Source organism: Pseudorca crassidens, chromosome 3, assembly GCF_039906515.1.
Source record: "Pseudorca crassidens isolate mPseCra1 chromosome 3, mPseCra1.hap1, whole genome shotgun sequence".
NCBI lineage: Eukaryota > Metazoa > Chordata > Mammalia > Artiodactyla > Delphinidae > Pseudorca > Pseudorca crassidens.
The window spans coordinates 100,540,239-100,561,423 of NC_090298.1; the positions used below are offsets into that span (position 1 = coordinate 100,540,239).

Genomic DNA, 21,185 nt, shown 5'->3' on the forward strand with positions numbered 1-21,185 from the left:
TTATTAATTTGATATAATTAGAATAGTTGGGCCTCCCTAAAGATACAGTGTCTTGTTATCCATAAAGGATTTTGTGTGTGCATTTAACATTTAGAAATAACATCTGGAAGCTAAATACCAAAATAATCAATTCCCTTGGGACTGTGCATTGGTAACTGATTATATTTCAAAACATTTTTTTTCCTTACTCAGTTTGGCACTATATTTTAAAAACATTTGAATGTAACATTCTAGAATTACTTGATGCAGGTTCTTTAAATTATTAACACATAGAAATATATTTAAGAAATAAGTATGTATTTTATTATCATATATGCCCTTGAAAAAGATTACTGAAAACTTGAAGGTTCTAGAGAAGATACTTTGAAGGAATTAGAACTTATAATAACAAATAGTTTGACTTTCTTGAGACTTTGAATGATTGTTCCTTATTCTTTCAGTTAAAGACTGCTCTCTTTTAACACATACCTATACCCTTTAGAGTACCTCCCTATATCTTAGTCATAATTCTAAAATTAAAGGGAAAATCTGCCTCAGTCACCTAATACAATTTTCCTAAGGCCTTTTGATGCATTTCCTAGGTGCTACACTCTTGGGGGGAAAATGTGCTGCGAGTTTATGTAATTGTTCATTAAATTTGAGATTTTGTTTCTTTTTTTTTTGTTTCCTTAACTCTTTGTGGTTCGGTAAGGAAACCTAAACTTGCATGGGTATGTAGATTTAAAAAATTCAGGAGTGAAAAGGTGAATATAATATATTCATACCAAGTTGTAATTTTGTCATTTTTTTTTGATATACTAAATAATAAAAAATAATACCTATATATATCTCACCTTTTCTAATTATTCTTATTCTTAACATTTTATTCTAAATAAAGTGGTTTTAAGTATTTTATTTACTCCTTATAAATTTGCCACGAAATAATGCCCTTTTAAACAAATGTTTGGATTCCACTTCAAAATGGTTAACTTTTATCCCCAAAGCCAGCCATTTTGTTAGAAGAGAATCTCTAGAATGATGAAAGAATCTGTCCACTCTGACTTATTCCTTAGAGTGCAGAAGTGTTCTATGTAGAATCTTTGGGCTGATATAATTGCTCTGTCTCATTTTCTCTGCCTGCCTCTTTGAACATGACAGAAGTGGGTCATTTTATGTGCCAAGAACAGTTTAGATCAGGGGAGGGGAGGATAAAAATGTTTTGTTCGGGCTTCCCTGGTGGCGCACCGCAAAAAAAAAAAAAAAAATTTTCTGTTTTCTAAAAGTATTTCTGTTGTGAGAGATAGGAGTATATCATGACAAGGTGGCTTTGGAGCTTCATTTGACCAAATTATTTGACGACATTTATGCTTACTTAATATCTATTTTTAAGTGAAATGCAAATCTTTGGACTATTGAATTATGCAAGTTGTTTTTAGCACACTGAAATGGTAATTATTTTTGTGTCAGTAATTATTTTCATATCTTGATGAAAATAATTTATAGTTAAAAGATGAATTCCGTTTAGTTTTTAGAATATGAAGATTTAACTTTAAACATGAAAGTCAAGTTGGAAGTAAAATGAGACTGTATAGTAGTCCCTTGTCTGTAGGCATGCCAAGACCCTCAGTGGGTGCATAAAATGGCAGATAGTACTCAATCCTATAAGTACTATGTTTTATCCTAAAAGTAAATACCTCTGATAAAGTTTAATTTATAAATTAGGCACAATAAGAGATTAATAATAAAATGGAACAATTTTAACAATATACTGTAATAAAAGTTACGTGAATGTGGTCTCTCTGTTTAATCAACCCCTTTAACTCTGCCAAATATGTGGCAGAGGTTTCGTCATTGGCAAATGCAGCTTTTCCAGTAATTTTTATATCTTTCAGTCCAAACCTGTTACTGAATCTGTGTAGTCATCCCTTACTTGCAGTAAAGCTAATGTCACTTGTTTCAGTGGATCCCTGGCTGCAGTCTTCCTATAGGCTCAGTGCTTTCTGGTGCAGCACATGGCCGTCAGTTGGAACATGTTTTGTGTTCATGTCTTCCATCCACAGATTTAATGCCTTTTTTAACTGAGCACTTATCCGTGATTTTTGCAGTTTGAGGTGCAGCAGCAAAACTAGCCTGAATTTCTTTTTCTTCTTCACCATTTCATGGATTGAAGATTTGTTCTTACTGTGAATCTTACACCCTCAGCTTAGGATTTTTTTCTTACTAAGTCGAGAACTTCCACCTTTTCACTTAAAGAAAGCACTTTATCGCTTCTTTTTGGCATAATCGAATAGCCAGTGTCACTACTACGAGGCTCTGTGATACCTCAACAGTCAGTTTGGTAGGAGATGGCTTCTGAGTGACTAACGGGCAAGAAACCTGGACAAAGGGATGATTGATGTACCAGGCAGGACAGGTCAAAATGGCACAAGATTTCATCGCACTACCCAGAATGGTGGTGCACAATTTAAAACTTATGAATTGTTTATTTCTGGAATTTTTTATTTTCGATCTGCTGTTTACCATGGGTAACTGAAACCACAGAAAGCAAAACTGCAGATAAGGGGAGACTACTGTACTATTTGTTGATATTTAGTAATTCTTTTAACTGGCTGCCAGCAAAAACCTGACACTGGTAAAATTTCCTATTATATCATCCTCATAATCAGCAACCTAAGTTAGCTTTTCCTGTTGTCTACCAGACCAGTTCTGATTCCTTGTGGGTATTAAAAGCTTTTTTATCAGTTGGCCTCTCTCTTCCTGAACATTTCTGTCTACATGTTTCAATCAATATTATATCCCCTCCACATACTTTGTGCATTCCTGTTGTTAAGTTTCTGTAGCTTTATCTGATAACAAGGCAGAATTCACCGCCTCGTACATGCTCTTAACAAAACCAGAGCGCATCATTTTCACAGCCTTCACCATCCTCTGAAACAGTGATTTTGTTGGGGGAGGCAGAGGATAAATGGTCGAAGATACATGCCTGGGGACATACATCATAATGAATGGGATGTTTGTGCGATTTGAGAAAGGTCCCGCAGTGATTCTGGGTATCGTTTTATTTTTCCCGCCATTGAGAGTGACAGCACTGAGGAGAAATTGCCTTGCTACTTCATCTTCATATGTATAGTACTTGGGTGATCAGTTTTTAACAGTCTATTGCAGTGCTTGCTCCTTTGTGTTATGTCAGGTCATTTGCATGTTATTTTGAAAATTAAACTCTACTCTTTCTGGTTATTTGTATTTTTAAACAATGCCTGATATTCTGCACAATAGAAGACTCTCAGTAACATATTTCAAATATTAATGTGCACATCTATTATAAATAGATATTTAAAGAGGTTATAGCAAAGTACCATTAAATTTTTCTAATCAAAATGAAGATAAATCTCTATCAAAGTTGTTTGGTAATTTTTTTGTTTCTTTTTCTTATACTCCATCTAATACTAATGCTAGAGACTTTATTATTAGTTCTTTTTTTTTTTTTTTTTTTTTTTTGTGGTACCCGGGCCTCTCACTGTCGTGGCCTCTCCCGTTGCGGAGCACAGGCTCCGGATGCGCAGGCTCAGCGGCCATGGCTCATGGGCCCAGCCTCTCCGCGGCATGTGGGATCTTCCCGGACCGGGGCACGAACCCGTGTCCCCTGCATCGGCAGGCGGATTCTCAACCACTGTGCCACCAGGGAAGCCCTATTAGTTCATTTTTAATTTCAGGTTTAAGAATTTGAGTTTCAAATAGTGAGTTTTTTGAACTAAAATCAACAGTATGTTGATAACTTTTAAGATGAGGAAGGGTATAATTACAACAGCAAAGAAGAATAAAGCCATTTGTGTTATTTCCTGAAATTTTTAACAAGTTGGGTTGATATTGTTTTTGTACCATTAACTAATTGTGTGTCATTGAGTCTGTTTCTTCATTTTAAAACTGGAAATAATTCATGTCTGACTTCTTTGCTGTGGGGATTAAATAAAATATGCAATATCAGTGTTCCTAGTATAGTACTCTTCTAATAAACTTTTTAAGATTTTGAATCTCTGTAGTCTTTCACTCCATATAAATAGCATAGATGAAATATTATTCAAGATAGCCATTGCCTTCAATACCATTTTTTTTAAGGTAGGCCAAAACTATTCAATGACAGAGTTCTTGAACAGAGATCTTTTGGAGATATACTATACCACACAGTCCATCATCATTGTCCGTGTTGCATTGTGAATTTAGACCAGTGTTGAAATCATTCTTATTATTTTAGTTTGTACTGTAGGATACAAAAAATGAAAGTTTTACCTGATATTGTTTAGTTCTGTACTTTGCCGGAAAAGTTTGCACATTTTTATAATGTCATTTCAGAACCATCCTCATGTCCAAAGTACTTTATTTCAGCTCAGCAAAAATATACTAGGTCTGTACTTCGTATGCCAAATACTGTGCTAGTTTATAGATATATAGAAATTAATATGGTGTTTGCCCTTGAGAAGCTTATAGTCTAATGAGAGACATGGACATGTAAATAGTTTCACTACAGTGTACAGAACACTGATAGATGTATTGGAGGAGCACCACTTAGTACTGCTTTGAGGATTCAAGGAAAGCTTCCTGTAGCATGAAGCTGAGTCTTAAAAAGTGACTGACTGTAACAAGGTAAGAATGGAGACTTAAATTTATATCGCTTTATCATGTTTGTTTTGTAAAGGAAATACTTGCAGGATCAAGAGATACAAAGTTTTTAGATTATTTTACTAGTTTACCTAAATGAAGTTATGTGTTAGGTGTGATAGCAATTTAGATTCACATATCAACCTGGTCAAATAATAAACTTGGATGAAAGACATAGTTATTAAATGTACTCTCTTGTAGTTCATTCAGCTCCTGAACAGGAGCAGTGTTTACTGGCAGGTCTGATTTATGCTATACCCAATACTGAGATAACTGAGATACTCAGTTTAACAAATTATAATGTCTAACAAGTAAAAATAACTTAAGTATCTATTCTGTTAACAAGTATTTTTGAACATTTACCAAATGACATGTTCTTTTTAGGCACTTATGATACACCTGAGGGGGGAAAAATAGAATTTCCTGGTCTTTTGTAATTTTTCTGGGGGATTGGGGAAGATGACATAATAAATAAGCTACTTATGTATTATGTTAGTGGATGATATACTGTGGAAAAAATAGAGCAGGGTACGAAGGGTTAGGAGAGATGATATGAAGTAGTTTGATACATAAGTCTGGAGTGCAGAAGAGAGGTTTCGGCTGGAAAGAGACTTCTGGGAGTTGTTGACATGTATGTGATCTTTAAAGTCATGAAACTGGATGAAATCACTAAATCTTAGATAATAGTGAAGAGAAGAATACCAAGGACAAAATCTTGGTCTACTGTTAAGGTATTTAGTTAGAGGAAGAGCTAGCAAAGAAAGCTAAGAAAGAACAACCAATAGCATGGGTCCTGTAAGTCAAATAAAGAAAGTATATCAAGGAAAAAGGAGCAGTTAACTTACTGAAAGTTGGTAATAGGCCAAGGAAGGTAAGAGTCAGATGCTGTGGATATGTCGAGTAAGAGGAGCACTGAGGTCTGCTCATTAGATTTAGCAACGTGAAGATTGGTCAATTTAACAAGAATAGCATTGGTGGGGTAAAAGCCTGCTTGAAGTGGCTTTAAGAGAAAATAAAGAGAATCTGGAGGTAGCAAGAATTGTCAAGTGTTATAATTAGGGTGACCATATGACTAGATTTCCTTGGTGTTCTGGTAATCATCACTTGTCCCAGCATTATTTTTAAAAGAGCCTCATTTCACTCTCAAATGGGTCCTGGTTTGAACAACAAATGATATGGTCAGTGTGGTTATAATTTGCTGTCATTACTCTGTTGGACACCCAAATTTGACCAGTAGTATCCTTTCTAAGCCAGCTTTTATGACTTTTTGAGAGAACTCAATTAGTTCTTCCTTTTCTGGCATAGCAAAATTTTGCAGGGATTATACTTTTTCTGCCTCAGATCCATAATCAGCCATTTCTCTAAGAAGCCTTGTTTCATTTTAGTGACATTCAGAAACCAAGAATTGAATAGATCTTGATTGGGGAGAAAGGGAGTGAGAAAGGTAGGTGACCAGTTAGAGAAAGGCATTTCACGATAAAATTTTTAAAAGCAGATGGCCAACCAAAGATACTGAGGTGGGAGAATAGGAAATTTATTCAGGGAATTCTGTGTAAAACTGAATGAATGGCATATGAGACTCCTAGAAAAAGTGTAATATGTAATATTAGAAAGAGGCATTGAGACCAGGTAATGAAAGACCAGACTTAAGTTCTTTGGCTTCATTCTGTATTCAAGACAGTGACAAAATGGGCCTTGGAGTTAACTGGTTCTGGAAGCAGGAAACCCAGTTATGCTATTATAATCCACACAATCGATAATGAAGTTCTGAGCCTGTGGGTAGGATAACGGTAATCCAAAGGAGGGAACTAAATTCAACAGACACTACAGCAGAGAAAGTGGAAAGGGGGATGGGAGCATAACAGAAGCATGCCGAAGAGGCCCACAGTGTCAGATGACTCTGAGCTGTCTAACCTGAGTAGCAGAGGCTGGAGATGCCATTAATTACCATAGATAACACAGGAATAGGTGAAGGAGGAAGACAAAGATATTTTATTTGGAAAAATCCCTTGGCAATATGATGACAGAGTATAACCTTATTGAAGTTACATCTGGTACTGTATTTAGGAGACAGTAGAACAATATTTAGGAAATAAGGTTTTTGTTGTCACTGAAGGGTAACCATAATGAGATTCCCATCTGTGGAAAAGCATGAATTTGGATGTCAATAGGTCTCTCACGAGTTATTTCAGTTTCTTTATTTCAGAGAAGTGCATTTCTTGCCTCATTTCCAAATAGACAAGAAAAACCTCCAAGAATCCAGACTTTTCTTGGCACCTTGTAATTCCCTGGTATTGGGATTAACCCCTCATAATCTAAATATCATGTTCCAATTTTAATCACATTTTGGAAACTACAAACGTGTTTTATATTTTACTGCGTTAAAAGCCCAATCTTAGAGCCAGTTGGAATTAATGTCAGCTTGATTAGTGCCTCCAAGTTACTTTTTGTCTTTACCCAGTGTCCCTCCCCACTGCCTGATATAGAATAGTTTGGTTGCAAACATACTTTCCCCACTCAGCCAGAGACAACATTACACTGGTTATATAGTTATGAGTCAGTATATTCATTTGTTCAAACGAAAGCCTTTGGAGAGAAGGAGACAGCCAAATATTCAAAATTGGGATTAACTAATTTCAATTAAATTTGCTCTTGAATATAAGCAAAGCAATAGCATCTGGCACAGTGTGAAATAAAGGAACTGAGATATATTCTGATGGATCTGGTTATTAGTGAATGGCTATCTTTAATGCAGGAAACTTGAGCAATGTTAGTTTAACGTGAAGAAGAAGGAATTTCTACTTTATCACCACTGACAGCAGGTTATGGCAAAAAGCAAACTGTGGGGATTCTAGTTTGAGCCCTATTGTAATACCTTGAATGAGTCTCTTAAACTTTATTAGGTTATCATTTTCTCTTCTTTAAAGTTGAGTGGTTGAGGGTCCCCAAGGTTAAGTGATTAACTAGAAGGATTCACAGGGCTCAAGGAAAAAAAAAAACTTTTATACTCAGAGCAACAGTTTATTTCTGTTCAAGAATACAGATTAAAATCGGCAAAAGGAAAAGGCACATGGGGGGAAGTCCAGGAGAAATCAAGCATAAGCTTGTAGATGCCCTCTCCCAGTATAGTCGCATGGACACACTCCTAGCAGTGATGTGTGACAATACTTGCAGAGTGTTGCCTACCAGGGAAGCTCAGTTGAGCTTTGGTGTCAGGGTTTTTTTCGGGAGCCAGTCACATAGCCATGAATCACCTGCGTGACTCACCATAACTACTTAGACTCCAGCTCCCCAGAGTAGAGACATGATCACCATAAATCACATTGTTAGGGTAAACTGCCTCATCAACTTGGTAAGCCTGTGGCCCAAGGGCTCAGAACTTATTTCCTGGCCAAAGGCCAGTGCTGAAGATAGGCCTTTTCAGGACTGTGCAGAGTTTGAGCAGCCCAGGCCTGCTGAGTTAACCCTTTCCTACACAGGTATAGAATTATGTGAGAGCTGAAGTCCCCTATAATTCTGATCTTTATGAATGGATTAGTAACTCATAGCGTATATATTGTAAAGAAGTTAATGCTTTATTTCATCTTTGAGATGGATTGGATAGTTATAAATTTGAAACCTTAAATAAAAGAAACGAGTTATACTGATGCTAGAAATAAAGCTGGATTGAATGTCTAAAATAAAAGAATGTATGTCTTATGCAAGTCAACACGGAGCCCTGCCTCACTGATGGATAAGCTTGCAAGTGGGAAGATGAAGATTTTCAGACTTGAGTTATTTTAAGGAAATCTAAGGGAAAAAAACTACTTAAGCTCAGTTTCAGAGCATTTGTTAGCATTAGCATTTGATTGGTGGCAAATTAGTTATTTTTAATTCCCCTTTGATGATAAATTTAAACATCTATTTTTATGAAAAATCTTTGCAGCATTTTTGTAAAGTAGCTCAAGTTTTACTTGTCCAGTTTAATGTGTCTCTCTTACACTCATTTTAAAGTTGTTTAGTGCAGTATTCCATATTTAGCATTTGTTACATAACTCAGGTATCTTCATTTTCCCATTGTTTTTTCTTGATCCATGGTTTTCTAATTGAGAATGGTTTTGTGTTTTTACTTTTGTCATTTTACTTTCTGTCAAACTCTAAAAGTGTTTAAAATTTTCTTTTTTAAGTTGAAATCTAGGTAGGTATTTTTTTCCAAAGTCCATAACGTATGACTTTGGTATAAAATTTGCAAATTACCATATGGAATAATGCATCTTATTCTGCATTTGAAATTGCAGAATTATTTGAAATGGTTAAATTCAATTTAAAGTACAGAAAACGCTAAAATTTAACAGAAATATTTTATCTGAAAAAAGGCACTGGAATTAGTTTCGTATAAAAGAAAGCCAAGTGTTCCTGTGTTAACCCTATATACTAGGAATGGCATAGTGTAAAATTATCATATAATCACTGAACTGGTATCTTTTCTTTCACATTTTTATTGGTATTTTCTTAACCATGTTTAAGTCTACCTTTCTGCATTGAGTATGTTTAATGTCTTTGGAATAGGAACAGAGCTGCTGTGTAAAAATGTCTTTTGCTGGGTCTAGAAATGGATCTTAGTTTTCCAGTTCGTAATGAAATCTTTTCTCAGAAAGAGCAGTCTTGTCTTTTATGGCACCTGCCTGGCTTGTTAGCTAATGCAGTTTCCCAGCCATTCACAATATAATATCTACGTTTCAGTGAGTTCTTAAGTAGTATTTGGCCGTCTCCCACTATGAATAAAAATTATGGTAATGTAGAATACTTTTGAGCAGTAAGTCTTCTGTTTTGCAACACTCTAGTAGTCCTAGCTATTTTTTCTAGTATTTTATCTCTTCATCTTTGCTTTTCTAAAGAAAAAACCCACATTGGCAACTAAAAATTCTTTGGAAATTCTGAATTTGACTTGTCTATTGGTAAGAGACTTTACTGACCTCTCACTAAGAAATAGGCATTTAAAATTTTTTCACTCTGGTCCATTTCTGTTGAACAGATGTATTGATATCATTATACTAGGATCAAATAGTCAAAGGTGGATAAGAGACCATTCTCACCCTTGAAGAACTTACACTCTGGGCTCTTCATTCCATTTTCCCATAAAGAAAGTGAAAGATTAAGCTTAGTATAAGCATAAATTATTCTCTGACTGTTTTATGTAGTTCCTCAGACCTTTTGACCAGATGGCTTACTACCTAACCATGTTCAAGCTAGCTTAAGCAGAAGTGTTCCCAACAAGCTGGTTCCAACTACTTCCTCTTCTGAGTAGTTAGCCAGAAACCTGGCATTGTTGCAACTCTTTCATGTCCAAGCCTCTAAATACCATTTGTCTTTTAGGGTTCTCTACGTTTTACCTAAATGAGGGCTTTTTGGAGTTTTATCCACAAAGCTTGCAATCTTACGTGCTTTTCAAACTCTTGTGGGAAGCCATTCATTTATAACGAAGAGAGTAGATGTATTGTCAGGTAAGGTACCACAGCCGCAAATCCAGTAAAACATCCATCATCCAAGGCATTCTTTGAAAACTGTGAATTACTTCAGATCTTTAAAAAAAAATAAATTCCCACTATCCCCTGCAGTTTATATTACTGATCTATTAGACCCTAGTGAATTTTGCTGTAGCAACCGGCTTTCATAATCAGTTTGAAGGGTAATTTATTCTTAAAATATGAGTAAATGAAATTTTGTGGCTAAATTATAACCTATCATGAGAACTACTAAGTCCAATCCAAGAATAATGAGAATAGTTGTTTAAGACTTCTTCCTTTAAATGTGTATTAGATATTCTGAGTCAGAATGTATATAAATTTAGAATTTGGAGCAATTAAGAGATGATTTGAAAGTCCTGGCAGTTTACCATGAACTTGTCAAGTAGACTGCATAGCAGACTCTTAGAAGGATTGAGAAAGGCTGTGGGTTAAATTTCGTCTTACATGCTGAAGGGAATACTAACATTTGAGGTGCTGTCTATCCATTTGGAATAACACATCAAAGAGTCTTATTCTGAAAGGCAGTTCCTGATCTCTTCTGAATAAAAGTGTAGGGAGGGAAGAATAACTTCATAATATATATTTTATTGCAATTTTTGCATTGTCTGATAAACTGCTTGATTTATTAAATTCCTCAGTGTCTAATTAGGATAGTTCTGAACCAAAGTTCTAGTTATGGCACAGCATTCCTGTCCATACAGTTTTGTTATTTAAGCACCATTTAAAAATTTTATATGAACTATGTCATAGGAGATAGCATTCCCTTTTAATGACACATATTTTTATATTTAAAATTAAGGTAAAAATGAATTGACCCAAAATACTGTAGTATGAGTGGGGTGATAAGGAAAGTTTAAGCCATCCAAATGCATCTAGATTTTACTTTTATGGTTTTAAGGTAAGTATCTAATTCTGGGCATTATTTATGGTATATGGTGCTTGTTCAAATAATATGGTGTAATGAATTATTTTATAATATGAAGATTGGTGGGAGATAAAACGTATGTATATTAGTTTTCTAGTGCTGTTGTAACAAGTTAACACAAATTTGGCAGCTAAAAACAACACAGATTTATTATCTTACAGTTCTGGGAGTCAGAAGTTTTAAACCAAGATGTCGACAGAATTGTATCCCTTGTGGAGACTCTTTCAGGTTTTAGAGGTCACCTGTGTTCGTTGACTCATGGCCCCTTCCTCCGTCTTCAAGGCCAACAGCACAGCATCTTTAGTTCTCAGTACCTCAGTATCTCTCCCTTTTTCTCCTCTTTCTCTAACTCATACCCTTCTGCTTCCCTCTTAGGAGGAGCCTTGTGGTTACGTTAGGCCCACTCTGGGTAATCCAGGATCCCCATTTTAGGATCCTTAACTTAAATACATAATAAAGTCTCTTTGGCCATGTAAGGTAACTTATTCACAGGCTCTGAGCATGAGGACAAAGTTTATGTGTTATTCTTTCTCCTGTGCCCCCACATTTCTTTTAATTCTAGCTCTGCAGATACATACTCACCATCAGTTCTTTTACCAAAATTATCTCTTGCTGGCTGAACTCCTCCTCTAGAAGATTCCTCTGGACAAACACGTGTACTGTATTTCCTGAATTTTTGCAAGTTCAAAACTAATTTTCTAGACCTGATTCTTTAGAGCTATTTGACTGTAAAATTCTTGGCTTACACTTGCTTATACTGAAAATGCTGCTCCATACTTATTTTTATTTTGTTCTTGATATCTGACACCAGCTCAGTTTTTTCACCCTTATAACTAAATTGATCTTTTTGGCCACGAGCGCTGAAGATTTTTTTCCTTTGTCTTTAAAGTCTAATAGTTTTACCAGAATAGGGTTTCATTATTGATTGTTCCAGGTCTCTTTAAGCTAGGTACATAGTAAACCCTTTTGTTAAATTCTTTGGTTGTTTTTTTCCAGAAAGTTGTTTTAGGACTATAGTTTTAAGTACTGGCTTTTGTCTATTGTTTTTCTCCTTCAGAGACTCCAATTACATGTATGTGGGATTATCCTTTGCCATTTTCTTTCTGTCCTTTTTCTTTATCTTTTTTTCATTTTCTTGTCTTTCTTCAATGTTTTCTTGCCTTTCTTCAGTGTTCCTTATTGAATTTTTCTTTAAATCTGTTCTCTCTTTCTGAGATAGGTTTTCTTTTCTTGCATTTTATTTCCTAAGCTTTATCAACTGTTGATGCACTTCTGTGTTTTACCTGTTTCTCTTCTACAGTGTTTTAATTTCTCATTTTGCAAGTTTTTTTGTTATAGGCCCCAACTACTTGTTTGAGGCTCCCTAATGAAGTTTGCAGGGTTATGTTACAGTTGTCTTTTTGATGTTTAGTTTTTAGGAGAGAATCAGATAAAATATTTTGATTTACGTTTTCTTTTTTTTCTTAAATTAATTTTATATGAATTTGACTTTTTTTTCTTTTCTGAACTGTAGACGTTTCTTATACAGGGCCCACCTTATGTCAGTATGGCAAAGTGACATTTTTTTAGCGGATAAAGAGAAGGAGGACTTGGTTTACATGTATTTTCTTTTGTCTCTGTAGGGTCCTTAATTTCTCTTTCTTTCCTTTACCTACACTGTTATCCCTAAAGGGAAGTGCACGACCCCTATTTATCTAATTCTCCTCAAAGCAGTGCTTCTTGAGGCTGTCGCCTTCAAAATCACTCACTTTCAAGCCCGCCCTTCTCTGTAGTGCTGTGAATTACCAAGTCTGAGACTTGTGTTCAACACTTTGACCTTTTGTAGTACTTTTTGCTTTCTTGTGGAGCTTTTTGTCTGTCATTAATGCATGTCCTTCACTCCACTCTCTTCTTTTCCTCCTAGTGTCTTAGTCTTTCATTCTCTGGCTCTGTAAATTCATAAGCTTATAGCAGCAGTGAGAGCTGTTGAATTTGGTGTTAGTTTCTCTGCTTATAGGTATTTATCTACTAATAATGCTGAGGGCACGGTTCATGTTTGGTTTTATTTGTACTCCTTGTTGAATTTATTGTTTTGGAGGGAATATGTGGGTGGGTTGAGATTTAGGTAGTATCATTACCATCTGCACTTACTTAAGTTCATTTTAGCAATAAAATTTAACCAATTCACTCTTTAGGCTGATTTTTGTCTTACAGAGTAAAGAAAGGTGCTTATAGCCAGTCATTGACAAACGTGGGGCAAGTCTTAAAATCTGGATTTTTAACTATAATTTAAATAGCTTTATTAACTTGAAACTGCTTAAGGGAGGCCATCTCCTAAATTAGCTCATCAAACTTAAAGACATTTTCAGCCAAAATATGTCACATAATGAATTTTTTTATATATACACACATATACAATTTTAAAATGAGTCCATCATTTATGTACTTTTTATATGGATTTGTTTTACGTACACATTTTTCACATTTATATTAGTGTACACAAAATGAAATTGAGTTTTTACTCTCAGAAACAGTGCTTTCTGATCTTTTTGACATTGGATCATCATTATCAATATTTGATATTTTTTTCCCATTCTACTCTTCTTCCAAAACTCCAATATAGCTCTTTAATATAGAATCTGTGGTAATTTTTCAGAAGGAGTTACACAAACCAGTATGTACAAGGATAGTCATCACATTCTTATTTATAAAAAGATCAAAACTCAGAAAATGTATTAATGTCCAGTAATAAGAATTTGATTAAATAAATAAGAGCAAAAAAACCAAAAATAGACATTTGCCCTGTTATTAAATAAAGCTAGTTTACAAAATACTATGGTCCTGTTTTTGTTTAAAGTATAATTTAAATATCATTTTCATTTAATGTTTGCAGTTTTGTCACATCACATATCCACCTTACTGTCACTCAGTGTTGTTTTAAAATCAACTGATTTTTCTATTTAGCTTTCTTCTAGACAATAATAAAAAAAGTTCATTTTTTATGCGTATTAGAATAACTTGATAACTATTAATGTAGAAAAATTGCATTTTCATATGATCTAAAGTCATCCTTCATTCCCTTAGTGGAATGCATATCAAACTTAAATTCTTTTAAAGAAGCTTGTAGAAGGGTGTATAATAAAATTATAACCATGTAAACATTACTGGTAATTTTACTTATTTTTCTTTCTGTTTTTCTGTGTTTTTTAACTTTCTAAAATAAATGTGGATTAATTCCTTCCATAATAGAAAAGTGTTTTGTGGGTTAGATTTTTTTTTTTTTTTTTTTTCGGTACACGGGCCTCTCAGTGTTGTGGCCTCTCCCGGTATGGAGCAGAGGCTCCGGACGTGCAGGCTCAGCGGCCATGGCTCACGGGCCCAGCCACTCCACGGCATGTGGGATCTTCCCGGACCGGGACACGAACCCGTGTCCCCTGCATCGGCAGGCGGACTCTCAACCACCGCGCCACCAGGGAAGCCCAGATTTGCCGTGGAGCAGCTGGGCCCGTGAGCCATGGCCGCTGAGCCTGCGCGTCTGGAGCCTCTGCTCCGCACCGGGAGAGGCCACAACGCTGAGAGGCCCGCGTACCGAAAAATATATATATATATATATATAAGTGTTTCTCTGTAAATCTCTACATTTCTTTTTAAATTGATAGAATTGCCAATGTCCTGAAATGTCATTAAAATAAGTAGTAGTTTCTTTAAATAATGGATTTCTTAAAAGCACAACATGGGAAGGAATTTCTCATATAATAATGACAGTTTAAAATAAGGCTCATAACTAAAATTAGTTTGTTTTATTCTTTTACAGGAGTTGAAACCTGATGTAGTAACTAAATCTGCTCTTGGTGATGATATCAACTTTGAAAAAATCTGCAAAAAGGTACTTCTGCCAGGGGTTGTATTTCTTTTAGGAAAAGTTCCTTATTTGTATTGTTGACCTACTTTTTTCCTTTCACTTTTTTCCTTGAAGAGAAAACTTACCAAAAGCCAGTTACTAAAAAATCAATCAATCAGTCAATCAGTCACCTGCCAGTTACTATTAGTGTACAATGATTTTTCCCCATTTGAGCTCTACTACTGCCACCAAAAATTATTTTTATGGTAATTTATGAATTTTGCTTTGCTGTGATACCACACCCTCAAGGACCTTAAAGGTATGTTGAAGTTAATGTGGCATTTGTGTGTTAGATAGCAGTTAGTCTGTTAATCTTACAAATTAGAATAAAGACTCTTTATTTTTATTCTTTCTAAATAGTTTTTATGAATATTTTATTTAATCCCTGCATTTACCCTATGAAAATTATTTTTACCCCCTTTTTGTAAGTAAGGAAACTGAAGCTCAGAAAGAATAAAGTGAGCTAATTAAGGGTATGCCACTCTTAGGGTGCACAGTTAGGACTTTTACCCAGATCTTCTGCTCCTTGCATTTGCGTCACTTGCTTCATCCTTAGTATTTCCTCTTTTTTATTTCTACCCACTTTGCTAAAGGCTATGTGACAGTTCCACCAGAGAACAGATTTTTGGATTAATTAATTTTTATAACTCTATTACATTTCTTTTTTCACTTTTATTCACATTTGCTCTAATCTGTATTATTTCTTCCTCTTGAATTTGTGCTTACTTTGCTCTTTCTCTAGTTTCTTAACGTGGAAGCTTAAATTACTGATTTAGACCTTTCTTTTTTCCTAATATAAGCATTTAATGCTATAAATATCCCTCTAAGCACTGCTTTAGCTACATCTTATAAATATGATATATTTTATTTTCTTTGAGTTTAAAATGTTTTAAATTTCCCTTGAAATTTCACCTTTAACCTATGGTTTAATTAGAAGTACGTTGTTTAATTTCTGAACAATTGGGGGTTTCCAGGTATCTTTTCATTAGTTTTCTTTATGATCCATATGCATACTCTTTATGATTTTTATTCTTTTAACTTTATTATTTGTCTAGAGTATGGCTTATCTTGGTGAATATTTCATGTGCACCTGAAAACAATATTATTATTTTGGGATCAGTGTCCTATAAATGTTATTTAGGTCCAACTGATTGATGGTGTTGTTCAGGTGATTTACATCTTTACTGACTTTCTACCTACTTGTTTTATTGTTGACTAAGAGACGTGTGTTGGAATCTCCAACTGTAAATGTCAATTTTCCTATTCCAGCCTTAAGGGAAAAAATACTCTGATTCTACATTTATGTACACTAGCACTCACCTCTCTGCAATTCACTGATTTTAGCCATGTTAGATTTTAAAGCATTTTATTGTAAGAAGGCCAGAACATGAAAGTTTTTGTATGTTTCAGGGGAGGGAAGATTTGTTGTCACAGTCCTTGTCAGGAAGGCAACACCAAAGTCATGAGCATAATTTTACAAACAGCTTCCTTATTTTATACTAACATGATTTTACAGTAAATATTCTTATTTTATAGCATTCATTCATAGAGAGGAAAAAATTTTAGTTCTGGTATAGTTTTTAACTTGTGTCTTGGTCTGTCTATATTTCTGACAAAATAATGATGTTAAATACAATAGTGGTAGTTGTATAAAAATATGGTAGAACATATTTGTTTTCTCTTGAGAGTTTAAAAAAATAATAATTTAAGGTTTTTACCAGAAAAAATTTTTTGAATTTTCTGGTTGCTGCATTCTAAAAGTATTTCAATAATATTTAATTTGTGATGAGAATAAAAAGCAATTTATTTTTAGTTGGCTAATACTATATTTCCATTTAAATTTCAACACTAAAACTTGACAATATTATTTATTTTTTACTTCAAATATCCAAAATAGAATATCCTTTGTCTTTTTTTTTTTTTTTAACTTTTCAGTCAGATTTTTTTCACTTTGGAAGGTTACTATTAGTTGATGTGTGTGTAATATTTGTAGCATCAGGTTTTTTTAGGGTATCTTCTTTCATTTACAACCCTTTGTTAAACCTTCCATTGTGTAAAATGTCATCCTAAAAATGGGGAAATGTGTCTATATTCGCTTATCCATTTTTATTTTGTAATAGTAAATTCATTTGCATATTACTATATTTGTAGTCATGAGATTTATAATATTCACATAGAAAGTTTAGGATCTAACTGAAATATTGTCAAGCAAAACCTGATTGCATTTCTGCCCTTTTGGTATCTTCCTCCAAACAGAAGGAAGGAAAGGGAGGTGGAGAGGGAGAAAAGGAAAACAGTTCTGTTTCATCAGAGTTCTTGATGGAACCCTTGAGGATTTAGAGCCAAGGGAAATTGCCTTGCTTAAAATGATTTCAGATTCCTCCCAAGCTATTTGATTTCAACTACTTTGCTACTGTTTTATGTCATTTGTGGTATTCTTTGATTGGATTCATGTTCTGTATCAAAATATGTTAATAAATTAAACCTCTGGAATAAAAATGAGGCAAGTAGCAGTGTCATGGAGAGAAGACTGATTAGTTTGCCATAGGAAGGGTGGTTAGTGAAAGATGACCAAAGAGGAAATAAGGCTATTATATAGAGCTCTGTACATTTGAAGCTGTCTGACCATCAGAATAGAGCAGAACAAACTAATTTGTGTAACTTCTTAGAGCTTGCACAGTTCTTCCATATACATTATTACCTCAATTGATCTTACAACAATGATCTCATATGGAAAACATTCATGTGTGCACATGCATGTGTGTACATGTGTGTGTAGTAATACTAGTAGTGTCTTCATTTTCCAAATTTAGAAAGGGGTTAGAAAGATTAAGTAGCCAGTTAATATTTGTACGAGAGTTTTAAAGCTAGAGAGTTTGGGGACTAGAACTGTGACATTTCCAGACAATTATTGCCAGAATTTCAAGGGCTTCTCAATTCAAAACATCTGTTATATGCAGAGCAATCAGCTAAGCACTATGGAAAAAAGGAAGGAAATAGAACACAGTTATATTAAACAGCTACAGGATGAGAGGAAGCAAATTAATATTTGTTAACATCTACCAGTTGCCTGACTTGTTAGATGCTTTATACACGTTAGCTTTCTCAGGGAAGATGATGATAATCTCATTTAACAGATGAGACAACGGGCCCAGAAAGGTAAAATATACCGATGGTCATAGGTAGTCAGTAGGAAATGTCAGATCCAAGTTCTAAACCCAGGTCTCTGCCTACAAAATGAAAGTTTAGGACAAAAGGATGGAATAAGTTCCATATGTGTAAGACTGCATTTTGGAAATCATGGTGTTGTAGGGATTTTAAGAGTTCATTGAATACAGAAAAGTCTCCCATTCTCTTGTAAATGTGGACTCTAAGCCATATTTTGCTTTGTTTGCCACAGTTCTTCTGATCCAGCTGAATAGACTGTTTCTTATTATATCTCTAAATGTTTTTAATAAATACAAATATGAATGTGTTGGTTTATATCATTAGGTAAAACCTGGAATTGAATTTAAGTCCAGTTAATGATAAAAGTATCTTACTAGCATTCTACCTGTACTAGTTCATTTAGCGTCAGTTTGTTTTAAGGCAACATTTCAAAGGAATGAACATGGTGTGTAAGAGAGCTTTTTCATTTTTAGACCCTTATTTATATTTACATGTACATTCTCAAAATTCTTTTCAAAATTGAACACCAAATACTTTGTGTTCACAGTAAATACCCATATGCCAAAATAAAATGTGTCCATTAAAAAGTGAGGTGTTTTCCTTTTTTAATTTAATTTATTTGAAATGGAAGAAACTGGAGGTGTATGAAAACCACAGTTTCCTGAGAATTTTCCAAGGCAAGCACTGTGTCAACTTCAAGTAATGAAAGCTGTGGTTTCCTTCATATCCCCCAGTATTGTGAAGATTGTTTCATGCATGTGTAAAAACTATTTGTTAATAGCGATTACTTAGCCTTTTAAGCTTCAAAATAATTTTATTTAAATTTAAGAAGTATGGCTGTATTTGAATTCTTTTATAAACCTCCACATTTTCAGTCTCTCCTGTGAAGTTTATCACATTCTACCTTGGGTTAGTTATTTGTGCATTTGTTGTAACCTTTTAAATTAGTGCAAGATCATGAACCTCAAAAGATGGTGTTTGTGTCCTTATGTGTAAGACTGTGCCTTCACATAATGCATATTTATGTAAATATAAATATCTGTAAATATAAAGAGGGAGAAACTAAGTGAGGAAGGAAGATGGACAGGAAAGAAGTAAGGAAGGATAAAGAATTTTTTTACGCTGGCCTCTCATTGCTGTGGCCTCTCCCGTTGCGGAGCACAGGCTCCGGACGTGCAGGCTCAGCGGCCATGGCTCACGGGCCCAGCCGCTCCGTGGCATGTGGGATCTTCCTGGACCGGGGCACGAACCCATGTCCCCTGCATCGGCAGGCAGACTCTCAACCACTGTGCCACCAGGGAAGCCCAAGGATAAAGAATTTGAAGTCCCTCATGATAGGGACTGTTGTACTGACTCTTGTGAGTTCCTACACTTAAGCTCAGTGACTTAAGCAAAATGTAGACATCTCGCATTGCAGCAGAGACCCAAAACACTGCCAACGGTAAAAACCTGAGCCCTCTTGATTAACAAGCCTCTTTTCTTATGTTTATATTTAATTTCTTTACAAAAAGATTTGAGGGAGGCTTGGAGTTGGGTCACAAAATGAGGGAAAGTTATCTTGAATAGTTTAGAAGAAAACTTGTTGAGAATACTAGACTGAATTCAGAAACCTGACTTTGAATTCTAGCTTGTTCCTAACTGGCTAAGTGGTCTTGAAATCAAGTCAATACTGTTAGTCTAATTGTTAGATAAAATCTTTGGTCTATATTCCCTTTACCTCTAACCTCTTGTTAAAATTTGAACTTAAAAAATTAAATGAATGATTTCTAATTGCTTTCTTAAGAATAAAATTAAAGAAAGGTTTAAAGTGTTAAATTTGACAAATTTTTATTAGAGAAATTTAAACATTTATTTAAATGATTGCTGTAATTTATAAAATTCGGTATTTTTAACTAAAACTTTTTCCAAATCAAACATTTTAAGAACTACAGGCATACCTCAGAGATAACGGGGGCTCAATTTCAGACCACCTCAGTAAATCAAATAACCGCAATAAAGCAAGTGACAAATTTTTGGTTTCTCAGTGCATATAAAAGTTATGTTTACACTGTACTGTAGACTATTAAGTGTGCAATAGCATTATGTCTAAAAAAATATACGTACCTTAATTTAAAAATACTTCATTGCCAAGAAGTGCTAACCATCATGAGTCTTCAGCAAGTTGTATTCTTTTTGCTGCTGGAGGGTTTTGCCTTGAAGTTGATGGCTGCTGACTGATCAGGGTGGTGGTTGCTGAAGTTTGGGTGGCTGTGGTGATTTCTTAAAATAAGACAACAGTGAAGTGTGCTGCATCGATTGCCTCTTCCTTTCAGAAACAATTTCTCTGTAGCAGGCAGTGCTGTTTGATAGCATTTTACCCACAATAGAACTTCTTTCAAAATTGGTGTCAGTCCTCTCAAACACTGCTGCTGTTTTATCAACTAAGTTTATATAATATTCTAAGTCCTTTGTGGTCATTTCAGCAGTCTTCACAGCATCTGCACCAGGAGTAGATTCCATCTCAGGAACCACTTTCTTTGCTCATCCATAAGAAGCAATCCCCATATATTCAACTTTTATCATGAGATTGCAACAATTCAGTCACATCTTCACTTCCAATTCTAGTTCTCTTGGTGGTTTCACCACATCTGCAGTTACTTCCTTCACTGAAGTCTTGAACCTCTCAAAGTCATTCATGAGGGTTAGAATCAACTTCTTCCAAACTCCTGTTACTGCTGCTATTTTGACCTTTTCCCATGAATCATGAATGTTTTTAATGGCATGTAGAATGGTGAATCCTTTCCAGAAGGTTTTCAACTTACTTTGCCTAGTTCCATAGGAGGAATCGCTAGCTATGGCAACTATAGCCTTATGAAGTGTATTTCTTAAAGAAGACTTGAAAGGTGAAACGACTCTTCGATCCATGGGGCTGCAGAATGTGTGTTGTGATAGGAGGCATGAGAACAACATGAATCTCGTCATACCCCTCCATCAGAGCCCTGATGACCAGGTGCATTGTCAATGAGCAGTAATATTTTGAAAGGAATCTTTTTCTCTGAGCAGTAAGTCTCAACAATGAGCTTAAAATATT

The 21,185-nt window shown here is 34.9% G+C and overlaps 1 protein-coding gene across 2 annotated transcripts in view; it reads left to right on the top strand.

Moving 5' to 3' along the window:
* Positions 1–21,185, top strand: part of SRFBP1 (serum response factor binding protein 1) — an 81,704-nt gene that overhangs the window by 21,590 nt on the left and 38,929 nt on the right. For both annotated transcript variants that reach the window (XM_067731528.1, XM_067731529.1), the window contains exon 4: positions 14,861–14,932. In XM_067731528.1, the coding sequence (XP_067587629.1) occupies positions 14,861–14,932 (72 nt within the window). The remainder of the gene's footprint in view (positions 1–14,860; positions 14,933–21,185) is intronic.